At 34.4% G+C, this 20,020-nt stretch overlaps 1 protein-coding gene and 1 pseudogene across 2 annotated transcripts; one reads left to right on the forward strand and one right to left on the reverse strand.

Moving 5' to 3' along the window:
* The first annotated feature begins 896 nt into the window (after nucleotides 1-896).
* Nucleotides 897-3,308, forward strand: LOC147384020 (scarecrow-like protein 3 pseudogene; annotated as a pseudogene). Its single transcript, XR_015173045.1, has 2 exons — nucleotides 897-1,209; nucleotides 1,711-3,308. The product of XR_015173045.1 is annotated as a scarecrow-like protein 3 pseudogene (transcript).
* A 2,164-nt stretch (nucleotides 3,309-5,472) lies between these two features.
* Nucleotides 5,473-12,556, reverse strand: LOC147384021 (protein trichome birefringence-like 40). Its single transcript, XM_086425723.1, has 4 exons — nucleotides 12,173-12,556; nucleotides 9,476-9,647; nucleotides 7,071-7,408; nucleotides 5,473-5,925 (listed from the first exon to the last, which is right to left on the reverse strand). Exons 1-4 carry the CDS (start codon nucleotides 12,505-12,507, stop codon nucleotides 5,616-5,618), a joined length of 1,155 nt encoding a protein of 384 aa, XP_086281849.1. The 5' UTR covers nucleotides 12,508-12,556; the 3' UTR covers nucleotides 5,473-5,615.
* Nucleotides 12,557-20,020: the final 7,464 nt, after the last annotated feature.

Below are 20,020 nucleotides of genomic sequence, written 5' to 3' on the forward strand. Positions count from 1 at the left end.
ATAAATGAGAAGTAGATTAACCATTTTCCCCATTTCAATATTTGCAAGAATCAGATAATCATATTTTATAATGACTAAAATACCCCTACAACAATGCTTTTAAGATATTAAATAAATGACCATGAAAATATCTAATACAATTCAAAATATATCCAAAGAAACTAATTTTCAAAAAATATCTCATCAAACAATAATTTTGTATCCACACTTCCATCGTTTTTAGTTCTACGATTCTTGGAAGCAGAAGTCAATAGCAAAACCAAACAAGACTCTTAGTAAAAAAAAAATTAAATTAAATTTGAAATAAAGGTTTTCTAGGGATTCCCACCAAGTTCCATAGGTAGAGTCAAAAGTATTCCTACATTTGGTTTTTTCTCAGACTTTCTTGTCTCTTTGTCCTAATGTTAAGAGTAATACCAAATGGATGGAACTATTGGACTATATGCCCTCTCATAAAAAAACAAACAAATTAGGGTTTTGGAGTTATGGGGGGAGCCTCCTTGCAATCCTCACACTCACCCACAAAAAACAAGAAATGCAAGTGTTTGTTTTGTTTTGTTAGGGCATGTTTGGATGGGTGTTCTGTCAAGGAACTATAACTCTTAATATTCCATGTCCACCTAAGTTGAAGACAAAAATACACAAACAGATAAAGAGAGTAGCTATGATACTTCCCGAAGTTGTATCGCAACCCAACTCCCTATTTCCTCTATGCACCAAGTGGCACAATTAGCCATCTGTTGACAAAGATATCGAAAATCAACCTAATTGGTGAATTGGGTTTGGGTTGATCAATGAGGACATCAGGTTGGGTTGGGTACTTTGATACTTGGGGTTGGGTCGGATCATAACCCGTCCAACCTACTAAAATTGCAGTCCAGAGAGAAGTGTGTGTGGGAGCTTCTCTCACACAAATTCCATATTCCTCTAACGACAACAAATCAATAACGACAACTCCTTCCCTTCCCCTCGTTGTCTCCAACGTAGGTACGAAAGAATCCTTCAAAACAGTTAGTTATATTGAACCCCCTAAATGGCTTTGAAATACCTTTTCATTGAGCCAGAGAGACATAATTAAGAAGCAAACAGAGAAATTAACAGAGGGCTTTTCCTGGGCTTTTGATGAATTTGAAAACCCAGATTGGGTTTTGAAGTTCTTGATCTGTAGGTGATCACTTCTTCTCACTCCAATCAAAACCTCTGTTTCTGGTACTGCTCTGTCTCTTGTATCTTTTATTTTTTTATTTTTTATTTTTTATTGTATGTGAATTTCTTCTGAATTGTCAAAACCATATGATACCCATTTTAGTCTCATTTTTATTTTATTTGAGATACAATTTTCTTTAATTTCATTCAAAATCATTGTCAATTAGTTGAAACTGTTCTTCTTATATGAACACGAATTTCCTACAAATATTATCTGAAATGATTAAAAAATTGGAAACCCATTTAACATTAGATTAAATCTCCATTTTGACAAAATCCAAGCATCTGAATTCACCTTATTTATTGTTAATTTTAACATAAATAAATAAAATCAAAGAATTACCCATTTTTCTATACTGTTTCTTGTTCAAATTTGTTTCTCAAGCGTTAGAATACCACACAAAAATAGGGATAAATTTTAGCTGCATTTTTTTTTATTTTTCTATGAATTTGAGCTGAACCTAAGCTTCTTCTTCTTTTCCAATTTTTTTTGGCAATTTTCAGCTTCCTTGTTATTGGAAGGAATGGTTCAAGATGAAGGATCATCATCCGTATCTTCATCACCTCTTCAATTCTTCTCCTTAATGTCACTTTCGCCTAGTTTAGGATCACCATGGATTCGAGAAATGAGATCCGAGGAACGTGGATTACATCTAATACAACTACTCATCTCTTGTGCCAACCATGTCGCCACGGGTAGCCTCGAGAATGTCAACATTAGCCTTGACCAAATCTCCCAACTTGCCACCCCCGACGGCGATACCATGCAACGCATTGCTGCCTACGTCACCGAAGCGCTCGCCGATCGAATTCTCAAAGCCTGGCCCGGTCTCCACAAAGCCCTCAATTCCACAAAGATATCGTCCGTCACTGAAGGAGTCTTAGTTCGTAGATTGTTTTTCGAGCTATGCCCCTTTTTAAAACTAGCGTTCGTGATCACAAACCAAGCAATCATAGAAGCCATGGAAGGGGAGAAGATGGTTCACATTATTGATCTCAATTCCTCCGAACCCGCACAATGGATCGCTCTCCTTCAAGCCTTGAGTGCACGACCCGAAGGTCCACCACATTTGAGAATTACGGGCATTCATGAACAAAAGGAGGTTTTGGAACAAACAGCTTTTAGATTGACCGAAGAAGCTGAGAAATTGGATATCCCATTTCAATTCAATCAAATAGTTAGCAAATTAGAGACTCTCGATATTGGAAGTCTACCTGTGAAGACCGGAGAAGCCGTGGCTATAAGCTCGGTTCTTCAACTACATTCACTCTTGGCTTCCGATGATGAAAATAATCAAAAGAGAACCTCACCCGCACCGAAGAATTTGAATTCGTTTCACCTTCATAGAGTCATGCAGAGGAATCAAAGCACGTTAGGTGAATTGCTCGAGAAAGATTTGATCAATGGGTATATTCCGAGTCCCGATTCATCGTCATCGTCCCCATTATTACGCACATCGGCAAGGATGGAAAGCTTTCTTATGGGTTTGTGGGGCTTATCACCGAAGATTATGGTGGTTACGGAGCAAGAATCGAATCATAATGGGTCAACCCTGATGGAGAGGCTCTTGGAAGCGTTGTACTTCTATGGATCATTATTCGATTGCTTAGAATCTACGGTGTCAAGAGCATCAATGGAGCGAATTAAGATTGAAAAGATGCTTTGGGGGGAAGAGATTAAGAATATCGTAGCATGTGAAGGAATTCAAAGGAAAGAGAGACACGAGAAGCTCGAAAAGTGGGTTCAGAGGCTAGAGTTTTTTGGGTTCGGGCGGGTGCCGTTGAGTTACTATGGGTTGTTGCAAGCAAGGAGATTGCTTCAAAGCTATGGTTGTGATGGGTATAGGATTAAGGAGGAGAATGGATGTGTAGTGATGTGTTGGCATGATCGGGCCCTCTTTTCGGTTTCATCTTGGAGGTGTAGGAGGTATGATTGATTGAATCAATCTCGCAGGGTTTTGATAGATTTTTTTGTTTTTGTTTTTTTTTTTTTGTGTGTTTCTTTCGTTGTATAAAGTTTTTGAAGTTTTGTTTGTTAGCAAAGGAATAGTGTTCTTGATAAAGGATTGAAGATCTTTTGTTCTTCATTATGTGTTCTTTCATTTATTTGTTTTGGTCTCTTTTATTTTCTTTGAAACTTCCAAGACTGTTCTCTACTTGTGTTTGGGCCGATGAGCATGATATGAGATAAAGAGAGTGAGAGACTGCTTGACTTAGCTAAAAAGCAGATTGAAGACACATTGTATTGGACAATAATTTGGATTTCTCCCCATGAGAATAAGTGCACTCCCCCATAAGGGTGGAAACATGGTTTTAAAACTTGTTTTGACGTCTCGTCTACTCCGTGAATGAGAGACCAAGTCGTCTCGGACGAATTTTCCAATTTATTCGAGTCATCTCATTCAAGAATGACACAATTGACAGAATTTTAAGACACGTCAGAATTGAGACAACTTGTCAATCCGTCTCGTTGGTGGACGATACTGAGATGAATTGAACAAGTTTTAAAACCATGGGTGGAAAGAATTAAACCCATGCCCTATGTGAACCTAGCTCTCTGATACCTGGACCGATCAGTTGGAGAGGGGGAGAACTTCTATTGACACACCAACTTTTACTTATAACACACCAAATTCACTTATATACAATCCTTCAATTTCAATAGGATTGATGTGTTATAAGTAATGTTGGTGAGCCAATAGCACAATAGTATCCCAGAAAAATTATTCCTTGGAAGGCTTCTTTGAATTTTATTTCTTTGTTACAGAAAGAATAATGGATGAAGTCCTGTTTTTTATTAGAGATGTAAATGGATTGAATCAGACCCAAAATTCAATTCGTTTTGATCGTATAGCTTTGGGTTTGGATCAAGTATTTGGGCTCTGATAAGGACCCGATCCGATATAATGCTCCAATTTGATAGTCCATTGGATCAGTTTTGGATCAACCAAGCCCTGATCTAATAACACATGAAAAAATATATTTATAAATTTTGTTTGGTATATGTTATATAGATATATTTTATTTATTAATTCGGATTTTATCCTTTTTGGGACAAACAATTAAACAGACCAAATTATCAGAACCCATTCCAATGAGAATTAGTCGTGCCTGACGCAATCGGATCTGTCTCAGATTGACCCGAACCTGATCAAGATCCGATCCATTGACAGCCCAGTTTTTACAATTTGCATAAGGAAACCCTCCATTTGGACCATCTGATCAATGTAATATTAACCGTTAGTTTAAAACATTTACGCTGTGTTTGGATTGAGAAAAATGGAGAGAAGAGAATAAATGAGTTTCTCTCCATTTCTCTTGTTTGGATTTTTAAGTGGGAAAAGAAGAAAAAATAATTGGAGAGAAGATGAGAGAAAAAAAAGATGAGTTTTCTTTCTCTCCAAAGTGGAGAGAAATCCTTTTAAAATATTTTATAATTCCAATTCATGAAAATCGCTTTGCTTGTTATAGATCCCATCTTCTGCTTTAGGATTCTACGTCTAGGAGAAGTAGAAGCTCATTCTCAGATAAGTTGCTTCCAGGAGAATCTTGTTTGTTATAAAAGCAGACGAAAAAATAGTAGAGAGACGTTGAATTGATTTGTTTCTTTTTTCTTTTTTCTTTTTTCTTTTTTCTTTTTTCTTTTTTTCTTTTTGTTTAATAGGTGAGTTAATAAGAATGAGGATTTTACCCCCGTAAGTTTTTTGGTGTTGGCTTCTATTAGTGGCTCTCGCTTAAAGCATCCCTAGCAAGGCTTTTCAAAAACATAGTTTTGGGCTTCCTGCAAAAGTTGTCGAAGCATAAGTCATTACCAACAAACGTGTTTTTCTGACTTTTTTTAGCTCAAAGCCTAGAAAGCCACCGAAAAAAGTCGTAACAAACATACTCTTAGCTTTTTTTTTCTTGGTGTGTTCCTTGCAAACATATAATATTATTCTATTTACCATTATAATCCTTTCATTTCATAAGAATACATGTTGTAGATAAAGGATATTTCAAGAAATTTAAAAATATAATTTTCAAAGTAATATATCATTCACATTCTGACAAATCTAGGGATGAATATATCCAAACCGGATCCAAATCGGGTCAAGGGACATTGAATTATATTAGACCAATTTTTTTATATTCAGATCTACTCCAATAATCCAATCCCGGTAAATTCAATTTTTAGATCACTCGGATTTCAAGTCAAGTCGGACTTGGTTCCGTGATTTAACATTCTCATCCAACGGCACAAAAAAAAAAAAAATAATAATAATAATCATCAATACTATTTATATTTAGCGGTTAGGTTTCAACCCTAATTAGCAATTCGGGTTGCGACAAGTAATGCTAAATCTAAATCTTGAAAAATTAAATTAAAATTAAAACAAATAATGAGAATGAAAGTAATCAATGGTTCAACATTAAATTGTAACATTGGGTTCACTTACAAGAATTGTGTAAAGGAGTTGGTTCCAAGTATCGGGGAGTCCGGGGATGCACCAATGGGTGCAATCCATGCGCTTTAAGCCATTATATACGCTCGGATGTGCATCTTTTCTTAATTGTGAAAGATTCGTCACGTCAAGCAAATAAACGGGTTTTGATATACTACTCAAAACATCGTTCACTATTATTGTCGCCGAAGGTAAACCACTTGGGTAAATCGATCCATTTAAGGGCTCAGTCTCCTTACTGCAATCCATCACTCCTCGCTCATTCCACTCCATGCCACTAAACGATAATCAAGAAGACCAAAAAAGAACGTGAATTGAGATAGGGAGAGAAAATATGAAAACATGGTCGATCGGGTGGTCGAATACCTAAACCTAATCCCAACTCGACATTTGCTACCTCAACTGAGGCCCAATCTAAATTGGGCCAAGCCCATTCTAAATTTTGGTTGGGCCTACACACAAAAATTCAAGATTTGAACATTTTTTATCATGGCCAAGCTCATGGTCACAAATCCAAAATTTGGATGGTTTCTAAGATCCCGAAAAATCGACTCTACTCGAATGTCCATTAAGTCAAGCTAAGTTGATTACTTGGCGGATAATTCAGACGAGTCAAATAAAAATTTATTAAATATATAAATATTTTAAAATAGTTTTTAGTATTTTAAAATAAATAATAATGTTTATTTTTAATAATCCATGAAAATATTAAGTATAGCAGCACAACTCAATGCATTTACAAGTTGACTCAATTGAGTTGATGACTTTACTCTAAGTAGGGCTGTCAACGGATGCTTATCAGATCGGAAACAATAGTATCCGAATCCGAATCTAAAATTTTTATCTGATATCCAAATTCGAATTTGAATCCCACAGATATTCTAAAACTCTATTCGAATTCGAATAATTTGTATACAAAAAAAAAAAAAAAACATAATTTTTTCTTATCCAACTGATTTTTCACTATTAAAAAAACTTACTATATATAATAAATAAAATAATATATATTATATTATTTATATAAAAAATTAATTAATATCTGAATCCGTATCCGATAAGGATTCGAATATATAAAACTATCCGAATTCGAATCTGAAATCTGAAATCAAATAATATCCGATTTTTCGAATTCAAATTCGAATCAAATTTGAATTTTCTACTATCGAGTCTCGGAGCTGATCACCTCAAGTTGAATCAGACAAGAGTTCCGTGTCAACACAACCAGATTTAAAATTATGGTTAAGAAAAATAAGAATTAGATGGTTCAAGTAAATTCCCCCAATCAAACATTAGGGGAAGATGGGTTTGATAAAAAAAGTGTGCAACGTGGCAAAAATGTAGATATGGTGTTGGATAATTTCAATCCAACACCTAGATATCTTCATTTCAAACATAATCAACCGAGTTAGGAGGCTCACTCACTTGTAATGTGATGGAGAAATCCCTTGGAAGAAGACCTTAGTTTTGACCGGGTCAATATCCGAGTCGACCCAGTTGGCCCATGTTGTCAACCCTTTACGAAAGGCAACCGTACGATCCATGTCTTTATAAGTCTTGCTTTCTTCTTCAATGTAGTCCCACGGTTGTTTGATTCCTCTACGGCCCCACCAAAGCCACGTGTTGAAGATCAAAACGTCCATATTCTTCCACGTGTCTCCGTTCTTGATCGAGTCGAGTTTTAAAACTCGGCCAAGCTTCTCTTCTTCTTCAACATCCACGAGATACAAAGAAGAGAATAAAATCACTGAAACTCCATAATCCTGCAAAAAAGAAATTTGTTTAGATTTTTAGAATTTCAATTAAATAATTAAATTAAAACCACTTTAGATAAAAAGTTTAACTTTTCAAACTTAACGGCAATAATTTGTTGTTCTATTATTTAGAAAGGTAAATTCCCAAATAATTACCCAAGTTTTCAAAAATACCGAAAGTATTACATTTGTTGATATAACTACCACCTAATGTTTACAAAATGTTATCAAATTATCAACATTATGCATGGTTTTTAAACTTGATATCACGTCTCATCTCGTTCATCTCCGATATCGAGTTGTCTCGGACAAGTTTTCTGATATTAAGACGTCTCGTGAGACAAATCAAAAAATTGAATGTGAGTTGTAAATCTCGGTTAAAAAATAACTTTGTGAGTTGGTCTCGTTTAGCTTCGATACCGAGTTAAATCGGACGATATGTCTCCGTTTCGGATGATTTTAAAAACCATGACATTACATGCAGGGGTGGATTTACAGTGCAGGCACTTGTCCCAGCAAGAATTTTCAAAGTCTTACGGATGAAAAAATCTATCATTATTGCCCTCACACAGAAAAAAAAAAAAAAAAAATCTCTTTTAATTGCCCCCACAACTATTTTTTCACTCTTATTTGTCCGCACAATTTTTTTTCTACTCTTGGTTGCCTCCACATGGGAAAAATTCCGGCTCCGCCCCTGATTATGTGATAACTTTATCTACATTAGCAACACTTCAAAAATATCGAAATTTTTTGTAATTATTTGAGAATTTACCTTATTTAGAATTGGAATCAATGGATTAAGTGGGTCAAGTTGGATTGGTACCAATCGGATATAATATATCCTTCTGGATCTATTTGAGTGTACGATGCAATACAATATGATACATGAGATCTCATAAAAATGTATATGTATAAAATGATACATCTAAACGAAATTTAAAACATATATAGAGAGATTTATCGGGTAGACCTATTTGTTGCAATTTTATTACAAAAACTCCTCATGTATCAAATTTGATTCTCAACCAACCTTACTTTATGAATTAGACTAGAATCACTAACTTAGTAAAATTTCAAATCTTACTATGGTTCGTTGGGTCCACATGAATTATAAAATTGGAAATCCAAGACCACAACTTTCTGGATTTCATGAAAAATTTCGGATTCAAAAAATATTAAAATTAAAAATTCATTTCTGAGCTTGATGGAAGGTGTTGAAAGTGGATGGTAATTGAACCTCTAAATTTAAAACTAAAATTCAACAATGCAAATTTACTATTTTTTTTCCTAAGTTCAGATCATGTATTTAGATGCCACAAATTGATGAGGTTACGATCCACTCCAAGGTTTGATTACACATCTTTTTCTTGTGTATCCCGATGAAAAAGTTCTATGATTTTATGTCTTTACACGTCAACTGCATGACAAAATCGAGCCCTAATCATTTGTCTCGGGATATGTAGAATCATAAATATTTTTACGTGTCCCGAAGCAATTGATCTACAATTCTGGGATGAGGACGTCAGATTATCACGACCATGGTTTTTAAACTCGTCCGAGATCGAGACGTATCGCCCGAGTTAACTCAGTATCAGAGTTGAATGAGACCAACTCACAAAGTCATTTTTTAACCAGGTTTTACGTCTCACAGTTCAATTTTTTGAGTTATCGCACTAGACGTCTCAAACGTATCAAAAAACTCGTCCAAGACGACTCGATATCGGAGCTGAACGAGACGAGACGCGATACCGAGTTTAAAAATCATGATCACGACTCCTAATTTTAATGTGGCCCAAAGATCGTACGGCTGAGATGGGATCTCAATTGTACTTATTGAGATAACGGCCGTCAAATCTCCGTGAGACAGTGAGATGTAGAAAGAGAAATTCACGTGGGTGGATCCACAAAAACCGATCCCACCAGCTCCAGAATCCAGATCGATAAAACCGTCTCAAAAGACAAAAGTAGGTATTTTCAGAAAATATTTAATTTGACTTATTTGTTGGTGAAGGATAACTAAATTGATGTGACAGCCATTAATTATACGCCACGTGTACTGAAAATTGTTAGACCAACCTGGAACGTTAAAGTGGAAATGGAGTCCTTAGTTTCAGTGGTGATGTTAGATTGGGGAACTGCAGCGTGAAGCAGGCAAGCAAGTGATTGCCAGTTGTTGAGACTTAGAGAATCTCCAACGAACATTATCTTCATTCCCTTTAATCTCCTTAACAAATCTTCACCGTCGAACCTGCATTTGTTCAAAATCCATTAAATATAGATAAATTAATAGTTTTAAAACTCATGGATTTGACTCAAAACTCGATCTGATTTTATTTTATTCGACTCGATTGGATTTCAAAGCATGGTTTTTAAACTCGATATCGCGTCTCATCTCGTTCAGCTCTGATATCAAGTCATCTCGGACAAGTTTTTCGATACGTTTAAGACGTCTCGTGAGATAACTCAAAAATTTACACTGTGAGACGTAAAACTCGGTCAAAAAATGATTTTGTAAGTTGGTCTCGTTCAGCTCTGATACCGAGTTAACTCAAACGATACGTCTCGATCTCGGACAAGTTTAAAGATCATGTTTCAAAGTGATTCTGCTCTCCAAACTCAGTAGAACAAACTCATCAAGTCAACAAATGCTTTTGTGGAGATTAGAAAAATTATTTTTCTTTATTTTAAAAAGTTGTTATTGGCACTCCAACTTTTAATTATTATACCCCAAACAATTTAAATTATTTATCACACCCAAACTAAAGATTAAAACACACTATTCAAACATTACAAAGGTTTGGCTCAAATTATTATCTTGACATTATAAAACTCATTCAAAAAAAAAATAATAATAATTTGAGAGAACTTCTCTTGACACCCCAACTTTAACTTATTCTTAATCATTCACTCATTTTCTTTATTTTTAATTGGGATATAATTAGTAAAAGTTGGGGTGTCAATAGTAGTTCTTTTATTTTAAAATATTAATTTTTTTTTTTTCAATAAATAAACTCAATATATTTTTATTTGAATCAAAACCAATCAAGAGTTGTCAATTTGACTCAATGGAGATTGAAAGAAATCAAGTTTCCAAGTTCAAATTTTAGGGGTATTTTGGTTCCAATTGTTAGATTTCAACTCTAGAACTCTTTTTTGACATCTTGAGATAGAGATTCACCCTTTTGCGATAGGCCTCGTCCCCACACCCTCTTATGAAGTGAATAGTCCTTATAGTTGGCCAACAAAATTTTGGGTGCAACTTTGGAGACAAACATCACTAGACCACCAATGACCCCACATTTCTAATGGTCCATGTGTATTGAAGACATCTCAAATTTACAAAAATATTTAATGTTACATTTATGTCAAGATGCCTACCACACACTTCTACCATTAAGAATGTGAGGTCTCCCAAATTGTACTACTGAAAATTTTCTAATATGTAATAAGATAATTAATAAACCCTCGAGGCAGCCCGTGAGGGAGACATTCACTTATCGTGTGTGTGTGTGTGTGTGTGTGTGTGTGTGTGTGTGTGTGTGATGGATGGGCATTGCACATGCCCAAGGGAGAGACCAATATGCCTTGGTTCAGGCTTTGACTAACCTAGCCCCACTCGTTAGATGTAAGTTCAGATACCCCCATCATCAAAAAATAAAAATACAAAAAGATAATTAATAGGGTAAATTGTCATTTTATGAAAAAATTCTTATTCCAGTATACTATTTATTTTAATTCTCAAAACATGCTTTTTAGCGAGATCATTACTTTTATAAATCAACGAGACTGTTATTTTTCGAATTAATATCAATGATTTCTTGAGATCATCACTTTAAAATCCTTGTAATATCGTTATGCATGTCTTTAAAATGAGTCGTGATAATATGACTCCCCCACGAGACATACTCAATCGACTCCTTGATGTGGGGTGTGCCATAACCATAGACTTTATGCCTCGGGATACACAACCTCACATCCCCATATACACAATTGCACATATTTATGAGGATGCACGGTTGTGTATCCCAAGGCATAAAATTTATGGTTTTGGCACACCCCTCGTCAGGGAGTCGATTGAGTATGCTACATGGGAGAGTCATATTATCACCACTCTTTCATAATTAAAATGAGAGTCGTTACAATATGACTCGTTAGGTGGCATACTCAATTGACTCCTGTGACAAGTTTGAGAATCGTATATCTGTACATCTCAGGATTCACGATTGCTCTTTTCCACCAAAAACAAAACAAAACAAAAAGTGTATCCCGAGGAATTTTCTCTAATTAGTATCTCATGACCTTTGTCCATGGTTACAAGAAATAGTGTCACTTTCAAATTGACATGTTAATTTCCGAGTTAACAGTTGAGATTTCTGAGTTAACGAACTTAAAATTCGATTAAAATCAAGTTGAGAGTTGAAGTCGACTCAATGAGTTTACGACTACGAGTTATAGTGTAAAACTATAGAGCCTCAAACGAGATTTTGACCATAGTTAAAAGATTGGATTTTGTTTTCCTAGGGATACACAAAAAACCGATCTTTAGGAATTTAGTAAGAATCCTAAGAATCTCTTCTCACCTCAACCGTCGTATGAGGTTAGAAAGAAAAGTCCATTGGACAATATGATTACCCATCATTTGTGACCACTAGCCAGTTGACTCTTCCGAGTCATCTCGTCTCCCCTACGATTCAAACTCGACAAATTCCGAGTCATATTGGTCTGGTAACGAGTTTTTAAACAATGAGAGAGAGAGGGAGGAGAAAGGGGTACCTTGGTAAATTGCAAGTCTTGGGCTGCCATCTGTACTTGAGATAGAGTGAATCGGGTCGACCGTACTTCTGGCAATCGAATTCCTTACGAATGAAAGGACATATGGATGAACTGTAAAGTGGGTATGTGTCATCCCACACCCAATTCCCATCAAACAAATTGCAAATATTTTGCTGTTGTTTTCTGTTCTGTAAATCACTTACATTATTTGCATTTGCTCCTGCAATAACAATTGAAACCACCACAAATATTCCCACAACTACTAAAAGAGAAGATCTAACCAGAAATCCAAAACTCAAATCCATCTCTCTTGATTGAGATGAAAATGGCGACATTTAGAGAGAGAGAGAGAGAGAGGTAGAGGTGTTTGGTTATAGAATTAGAACGTGAGTTTCAGTTGAAATCATGGAAAGATTCCTTAGAAGTTATTAAATGAAACTGTTTACTCACGAAGCTTCCCTTTCACCACATGAATAAGAGTTATGATATTGTACTCCATATGGGTGGGATATTAACTCACTTCTTTACTCTTTGGTGGGCCAAATCGCAAGGCTGTCATCAATGGATCAGATCTGAATTGGATCACGGTTGATTTCGGACCGATCCAGTAAGAATCCGATGGACTGAACTCTTAAGAGATCCATCTGGCTTTTATTAGATCGCAATATTATGATCCAAACTTAGATATAATAAGAATGGACCACTGATCGTGATCAAAAGGCTAAATTACCAAAAAAACATGTTTAATTCCCAAAATGGTGCAATATTCAAATTAATTCTGAAAATGGTAAATTACTGGTTTTGAAAATAATTTTTTTTACCAAATCAGTAAAAGTTAGAATGAATCATGGTTTTAAAATCTCGGTTTCACGTCTCATCTTGTCCAGGCTCGATACCGAGTTATCTCGAATGAGTTTTCCGATAGGTTTGAGACGTCTCGTTCAAAAAATCAAAAAATTGAACATGAGTCCTAAATCTCAGTCAAAAAATTGATTTTGTGAGTTAGTCTCGTTCAACCCTGATGTTGAGTTGACTCAGGTGATACATCTCGATCTCGGACGAGTTTTAAAACCATGGAATGAATAGTATTATAGTAAATTTTCATTCATAAAAAATAATTTTTTTCTCTCTCTTCAAAAAATACTTTCCTTACTAACACAGTAAGATTTTTTTTTAAATTTTTTATTGATAAGTTGGGGTTGAAGGGACTCCTCCCTTAACAAATCAAGCTTGATGCGAGTAATTAAAACATATATCCTCAATTAGGATTCCGTTAACTCCTGAGGAATGTTATCTATGGATGACACACGTACGAAGAGTCCAAATACTTGAAGATTCCTTAAAGAGTCCACATGTTTTAAGACTCTTTACAAATAAGGAGATTTAAGGGCTGTTCATTTGAATTTTAGAAGCTGGCTTTTATTGCTTTTTAAAAGCCAAAAAAAGCTATATAAGTATTGTTCGTTTCGGCTCATAAGAATATAAAAAAAACTCAAAATTAGCTCTTTTCAAGAGTCGTCGAAATGGGACTTCGTTATTTTGCTTCTGTGCGAAGTCGATCGCCAAAAACGGTTTAAGTTTTAAAGATCGAAATACCCTAAACCCTCTTTCGTTATCAACTTTCAACGAACTGTTGCAGCTCGTTTTTGTCGTTGCAGCTCCTAATCGAATACCTTCCTCGTCTCTGTACTCGCAGCTCTGTGATCACTGATTTCTTTTCACCAATGCAGAGATCGATTAATTAAGAAAAAACGAAAGAGGGAAAAAGAAGCAAATCGAAATCAAAACAGAAGAATTGATTTTTCCCACCATTTTTGTTCTCTCTATAGTGAAGAACATTAGATCTAGGGTTTCTAGATCAATTTTTTCAAAACCATTCTCAGCTGCCACTGTCGCAGAAACCTGTTGAAGGTTGGGAAAGGTAAGTTTTCCAACCTTTTGAAATCCTAGTTTTTTTGTTCGTTTTTTTGCTTGTGTAATTGCTTCGATGGGATTGTTAATGTAGATAAAGTTTCATCAATGGTGATGAAATTGATGCTATTTTAGAGTTCTGTAAATGTTTGGATATAATTATCAATTTTTTTTTTTTTGAAATTTTTTGTTTACTAGTATCTTTGATTATTTAATCATGTAAGTTTTCTTTTGAAATCAAAGTTTGATTGTTAGAAAAAGTATAAATTTTTTTGCCTTATTTTTGTTCAAATTTTATGGCTGAAGTTTCGAGTGAAATACATGTATAGGTAGGATTTTAGTGACAATGGTGTTGTGAGATTCTCCAAAATACGTCTAATGAACATGACTTAATATTTAGCCATCAAAATATACCTGTACAATAATGTTCGAAATTTAAGCCATCAAAATATACCTGCACATAGTAATAAGCTCATGTTTGCAAAATACCTACAAATGATTGTTCATAATTTAACAAAATGATGGATCATTATAATCCAATTGATTGTTTAAACATCTTTATAAATTAATAAAATAAATCAAAATCATTTACCTAAGTGGTTATTTAGACATATTCATTGACCAAAAAATATATAAATTTGTTTAAACATGTTCATTGACCGAAAAGAAATAAATGTTTAGCCATTTAGAAATTTCTAAATATTTGATCCTATGGACAATTGAATACAATTTTTCAATAAAAGATAGCAAGAACATGTATGAAAAACAGTAACACCAACATGATTTTGGGTAAATGGGTATCATTGACACCCCTAATGAAGCTCAAAAGAAATTGTTTATTGAAATACAATTTTGAATTTGAATTTTTCGATGAAACTAAAGAGGGCTATGGTATTGGATTGTTACTTAGATAATTCATTTGAGAAAACTGACCCATAGTAAGACAATCTGAGTTGTTTTTTTTTTTTAATTTATTTATTGTTTTAACTTGATTTTAGTGGGGTTCCCTTAGAATGTTTTCTCCGCCTCTAATAATACTCTTGTACCGTATTACAGGGGTGTTACCCCCACACCCCTAACCTATTAAGCGTCCCTAACAATAAAATCTCTCCAAGTATACATTGGTGGGTATTATCTCTATATACGCGTTCCACTCAATATAAGATACATACTACAACATATATAATTTACTATCACTTGTAATATGTATTTTTTCTTATTTTTATTTTAGAGAAAAAGATTTTGATTTAAATAAATCTAGAACATTAGCCCATATGATGATAATACCCACCAATGTATACTTGGAGAAGTTTTATTGCCGCGCCAATTTTCTATTGTAGCAACGCAATCAACAGAAATACATGGAGTGTTGTGTGCAGGTAACAATTATACATTTCTAATCCCCACATAATCATGTGGTTTGTTGATAAGGATGAGCTCTTAAAGTAGCTATATGAGGGATAATTTGGGTTCTTGGGCAATCAAGACATATTTTCTTGATTATTCTTCTTAGTAATTTTGAATTATTTTGATATTTAAAAAAAAAAAAATCTGAATTTAGAAAGAATAACAAAGATTGAAGTTAACAAATTTTTGTTATCTAATTAAATTCTCATAGATTTTGTTTGCTTCAAAACAGTGAAAATGACGATATTTTTAGAAAGAGAGATAGAGGGAGAGAGAGAGGTTTGTTATAGAATTAGAACGTGAGTTTCAGTTGAAATCATGGAAAGATTCCTTAGAAGTTATTAAATGGAACTGTTTACTCACGAAGCTTCCCTTTCACCACATGAATAAGAGTAATGATATTGTACTCCATGTGGGTGGGATATTAACTTACTTATTTACTCTTTGGTGGACCAAATCGCAAGGCTCATCTATGGATCGGATCTGAATTGGATCACGGTTGATTTTGGACCAATCCAATAAGAATTGGACTGAACTCTTATGAGATCCATCTAGCTTTTATCGGATCGCAATATTATGATCCAAACTTAGATATAATAAGAATGGACCACCTGATCGTGATCAAAAGACTAAATTACCAAAAAATATGCCAAAAAATGTTTAATTCCCAAAATGGTGCAATATTCAAATTAATTCTGAAAATGGTAAATTACTGGTTTTGAAAATAAGTTTTTTTTTACCAAAGTAGTAAAAGTTAAAATGAATCATGGTTTTAAAACTCTCGCATCTCATCTTGTCCAAACTCGATATTGAGTCATCTCGAACGAGTTTTCCGATAGGTTTGAGACGTCTTGTTCAAAAAATCAAAAAATTAAAAAATTGAACATGAGTCCTAAATCTCAGTTAAAAAGGTGATTTTGTGAGTTGGTCTCGTTCAGCTCTGATGCTGAGTTAACTTAGGAGATACGTCTCGGTCTCGGATGAGTTTTAAAACCATGGAATAAATAGCGTTTTAGTAAATTTTCATTCATAAAATACCATTTTTTTTTCTCTCTCTCTCTCTCTAAAAAAAATACTTTCCTTACTAACGTAGTAAGATTCTTTTTTTTATTTATTTAAATTTTTTGTTGATAAGTTGGGGTTGGAAGGACTCCTCTCTTAACAAATCAAGCTTGATGCGAGTAATTAAAACATATATTCTCAATTAGGATAATCGTTAACTCCTGAGGAATATCATCTATGGATGACACACGTACGAAGAGTCCAAATACTTGAAGATTCCTTAAAGAGTAGTCCACATGTTTTAAGAGTCTTTACAAATAAGGAGATTTAGAATCCTTCCCACATATTCTATTGAAGAGTCCACTTTATTCTAAAATCCTTAAAGATAGGAATTCTATCTAATGTAAAACACTTGTTATTTATATATATTAAGTAGTTATCTCTCACGTGAATGTGGTGAGAGAATCTTAAAATTGTCTTTTACATTGTTATGGACCTATGGTATCTGAGCTAATAAGCCACACGATTTCATCTTCTCAATCTATAATCATGGCATCTACCAACACTTCTACTGTCAACAACTCCACCACTAGAGTAACAAATGATCCTCCATCTTTCTTTGTTGGATCTATCACTATGTGAAAACTGAAAAATTCGACAGAAAAAATTGATAAGCCAAAGCCCACAAAATTTAGAAAATGAATTTTGACGGTTTAGGTGTAGACACCCCATTTTTGCATCCGCCTGATTAATCAACTCGTCAACCCGATCGCAATGATTCCTAATGATGGATGTGTATTCCATTGCTTTATTTTGTTACCAGATATGTTTCAGAAATCCGGATGAGGTATCTCGAATTGACAAAACCTTAGAAACCACGCTACGCTAAGAAAATACGACTCCAGAAACATAGAAATCATCATCTTGCAAACCAAAAAGAAGTTTCACGATAAAAATCACTAAAAAGTGACCAAATTACCAAAATACCCCTAACCTCAAAACAACCCTAGAGCCTACGTTACGCTTATGAAAAATTTCTCGAACACATAAAATAACAAATCGGAGCCAAATAAATCATTTCACCAATTTTAACAGAATTTGACAAAATTACGAAAATGCCCCTCATAAAGTTCATGATCATTTCACACAAAAAATTTCATAAATGACACAAACTAATATTTCCATTGAATTCCTTACGAAAAATCGATTCTAAAACATCCTAGAACATTAAAAACCGACTTAAAATGTGAAAAGTCCTCTCCGGGGGTAAAACGGTAATTTCACGATTTTTATAATAAAAAATTCGAAATTAATAAATAAAATATTAAATAATTAAATTGAAACATTAATGAAATTAATTTAAAATTTTGAACTGAAGAAATCGATCAATCGGATTTTCAAGTAAAATTGTTGAGGGCTCGTGAGATATTTCTTTAAGGACCCCTCCATTTGGGGGTCCAAAGAATTAAAGATATTTTAGAGGGGGGTTCTAAAAAATTAAAAGTAAATCAAGCAAGATTGAAGTCAAGGTATTAAAGTCAATCAAGTGAAACTGAAGTCAAAATTAAAGTCAATTAAGCAAGACTGAAGTCAAGATATTAAAAGTCAATCAATTAAGACTAAAGTCAAAATATTAAAAGTCAATCAAATAGGACCAAAAGTCATAATAGAGTTCTAATTAAATAATAACTCAATTTAATAGAATTCTAACTTAAAAACAATTCTACCTAAAACAATTCTAATTAAAACACAATTCTACCTAAAACAAGTCTAACTAAAACACAACTCTAATTAAATACTAACTCTATCCAAATCAACCCCTAAAAACATCTATAAATAGAGGTGCTCATACCCTATTTTCGTATAAAAACATAAACCCTAAGAGAAGTAGGTCTAAAAGCCCCCCTAGCCTCCCACAAACCCTAGTTTTGGAGTCCCAACTTCTTACATAACATCCCTCCTTCAATTTTAGTCTAGAAAACACCTAAAAACCCTCCAAAAACACCTCTAAATCCGCAACAAACTTGAAGAGTTCAGATAAAAAAACAAGGAGATATCTTGATCTCGAAAATCCGAAATCCAATCCGGAGACAGAACAAAGCAAATGAGTATGGTACAAGGAGCTATTTTTGTCAGATCTGAGGGAGCAAAATCCTTGTTATCGGAAAGGTATAATTTTTTTTATTTTTATCTAGGTTTTTAGCAATGTGATTTATTTGGAAAGTTAGTAGAGACCTGCTTTGGCCGGGCGGGGTTGGTGCCTAACACCTTCCAACCCCGTAACGTGATCCCCGGACTCTTTTTCTTTTTCGTAGATTAGTTTGCATTTTTTAGAGTCAGTTTGGTTCCTAGATCTTAACAACTAGGTGGCGACTCCCAAACCTCAAGGGTCAAAAGCGGATCCGCGCACCCCGCGGATCGAGGGCGCTTTCATAGGACCATCGAAATTCTAGATATTCCTAGATTTGACGGCTTAGAGCTATCGAATTTCTCTTATCCTTTATTAATTTGATAGTTTCAACGCATCGAAAAAAAAATTTGACAATGAAAAATTTGACACCAATTCGACACCTTTGCCTGTTGAATTTTATAAAATTTGATGGCCCAAGACCGTCAAATTGGGGCTTTTTTCACATTGTGTATTCATCACCTTGTCTGTCTATGTCTTGACTGTCACAACTACCTACATATGAAGAGTCCAAATACTTGAAGATTCCCTAAAGAATCCACATGCTTTAAGAGTCTTGATATATAAGGAGACTTAGAATTCTATCTATACATTATGTTGTTCTATGCGGAGTTCCTGATTGAGTAGCATCTAATGGAGTTCTCATAAGCAGCCCACGGTCTCAAGGTCAAGTATTGAATTTGAGTTTCAAAGTCTTGGTCTTACCACAGTTGAGATCACTTAGATGTAATCTCTTCTTCGTGTTCCTCTTGATGGTCCACCTACGTTATGGTATGATAACTTAGGAGCCACTTATCTTACTGTTAATCTGGTGTTTCACGCTCGTACAAAACACATTGAAATTGATTTTCATTTTCCCTGGAAAAAAGTCTCACGTCGATCTCTTGATGTTCGGTTCATTTCCTCTATAGATCAAATTGCCGATGCTATGACCAAGGCTCTCAGTATTCAATGATTTTCTCTACTTCGTGACAAGCTCTCTGTCCATTACATATCGTTACGTATGAAGAGTCCAAATACTTGAAGATTTCCTAAAGAGTCCACATGCTTTTAAAGCTTTACAGATAAGGAGATTTAGGATCCTATCCACACATTCTATTGAAGAGGCCTTAAAGATAGGAGTTCTATCTAATGTAAAATACTTGTTATTTATATATATTAAGTAGTTCTCTCTCACGTGAATGTATTGAGAGAATCTTCAAATTGTCTTTTACATTGTTACTATCTACATTCTCAATTACAAAAAAGCTATCACCTAATAAACCCATATTTTGCCAAAATATCTATTGCCTTATTCACTTTGCACCAATAAAGCTCAAATCCACAATGGAGAAATGTGG

The sequence above is a fragment of the Akebia trifoliata genome, chromosome 15, assembly GCF_017979445.1.
Source record: "Akebia trifoliata isolate Shusen 1 chromosome 15, ASM1797944v1, whole genome shotgun sequence".
Lineage (NCBI taxonomy): Eukaryota > Viridiplantae > Streptophyta > Magnoliopsida > Ranunculales > Lardizabalaceae > Akebia > Akebia trifoliata.

What these genes read in the sequence shown, in the direction of transcription:
- LOC147384021 (XM_086425723.1), bottom strand. Translation starts at nt 12,507, where the DNA reads ATGTCGCCATTTTCATCTCAATCAAGAGAGATGGATTTGAGTTTTGGA. An exon ending in TTTCCACTTTAACGTTCCAG is followed by an intron (nt 7,409 to 9,475) that starts GTTGGTCTAACA and finishes TCTTTTTTGCAG; the next exon opens with GATTATGGAGTTTCAGTGAT. An exon ending in ATTTCTCCATCACATTACAA is followed by an intron (nt 5,926 to 7,070) that starts GTGAGTGAGCCT and finishes ATTATCGTTTAG; the next exon opens with TGGCATGGAGTGGAATGAGC.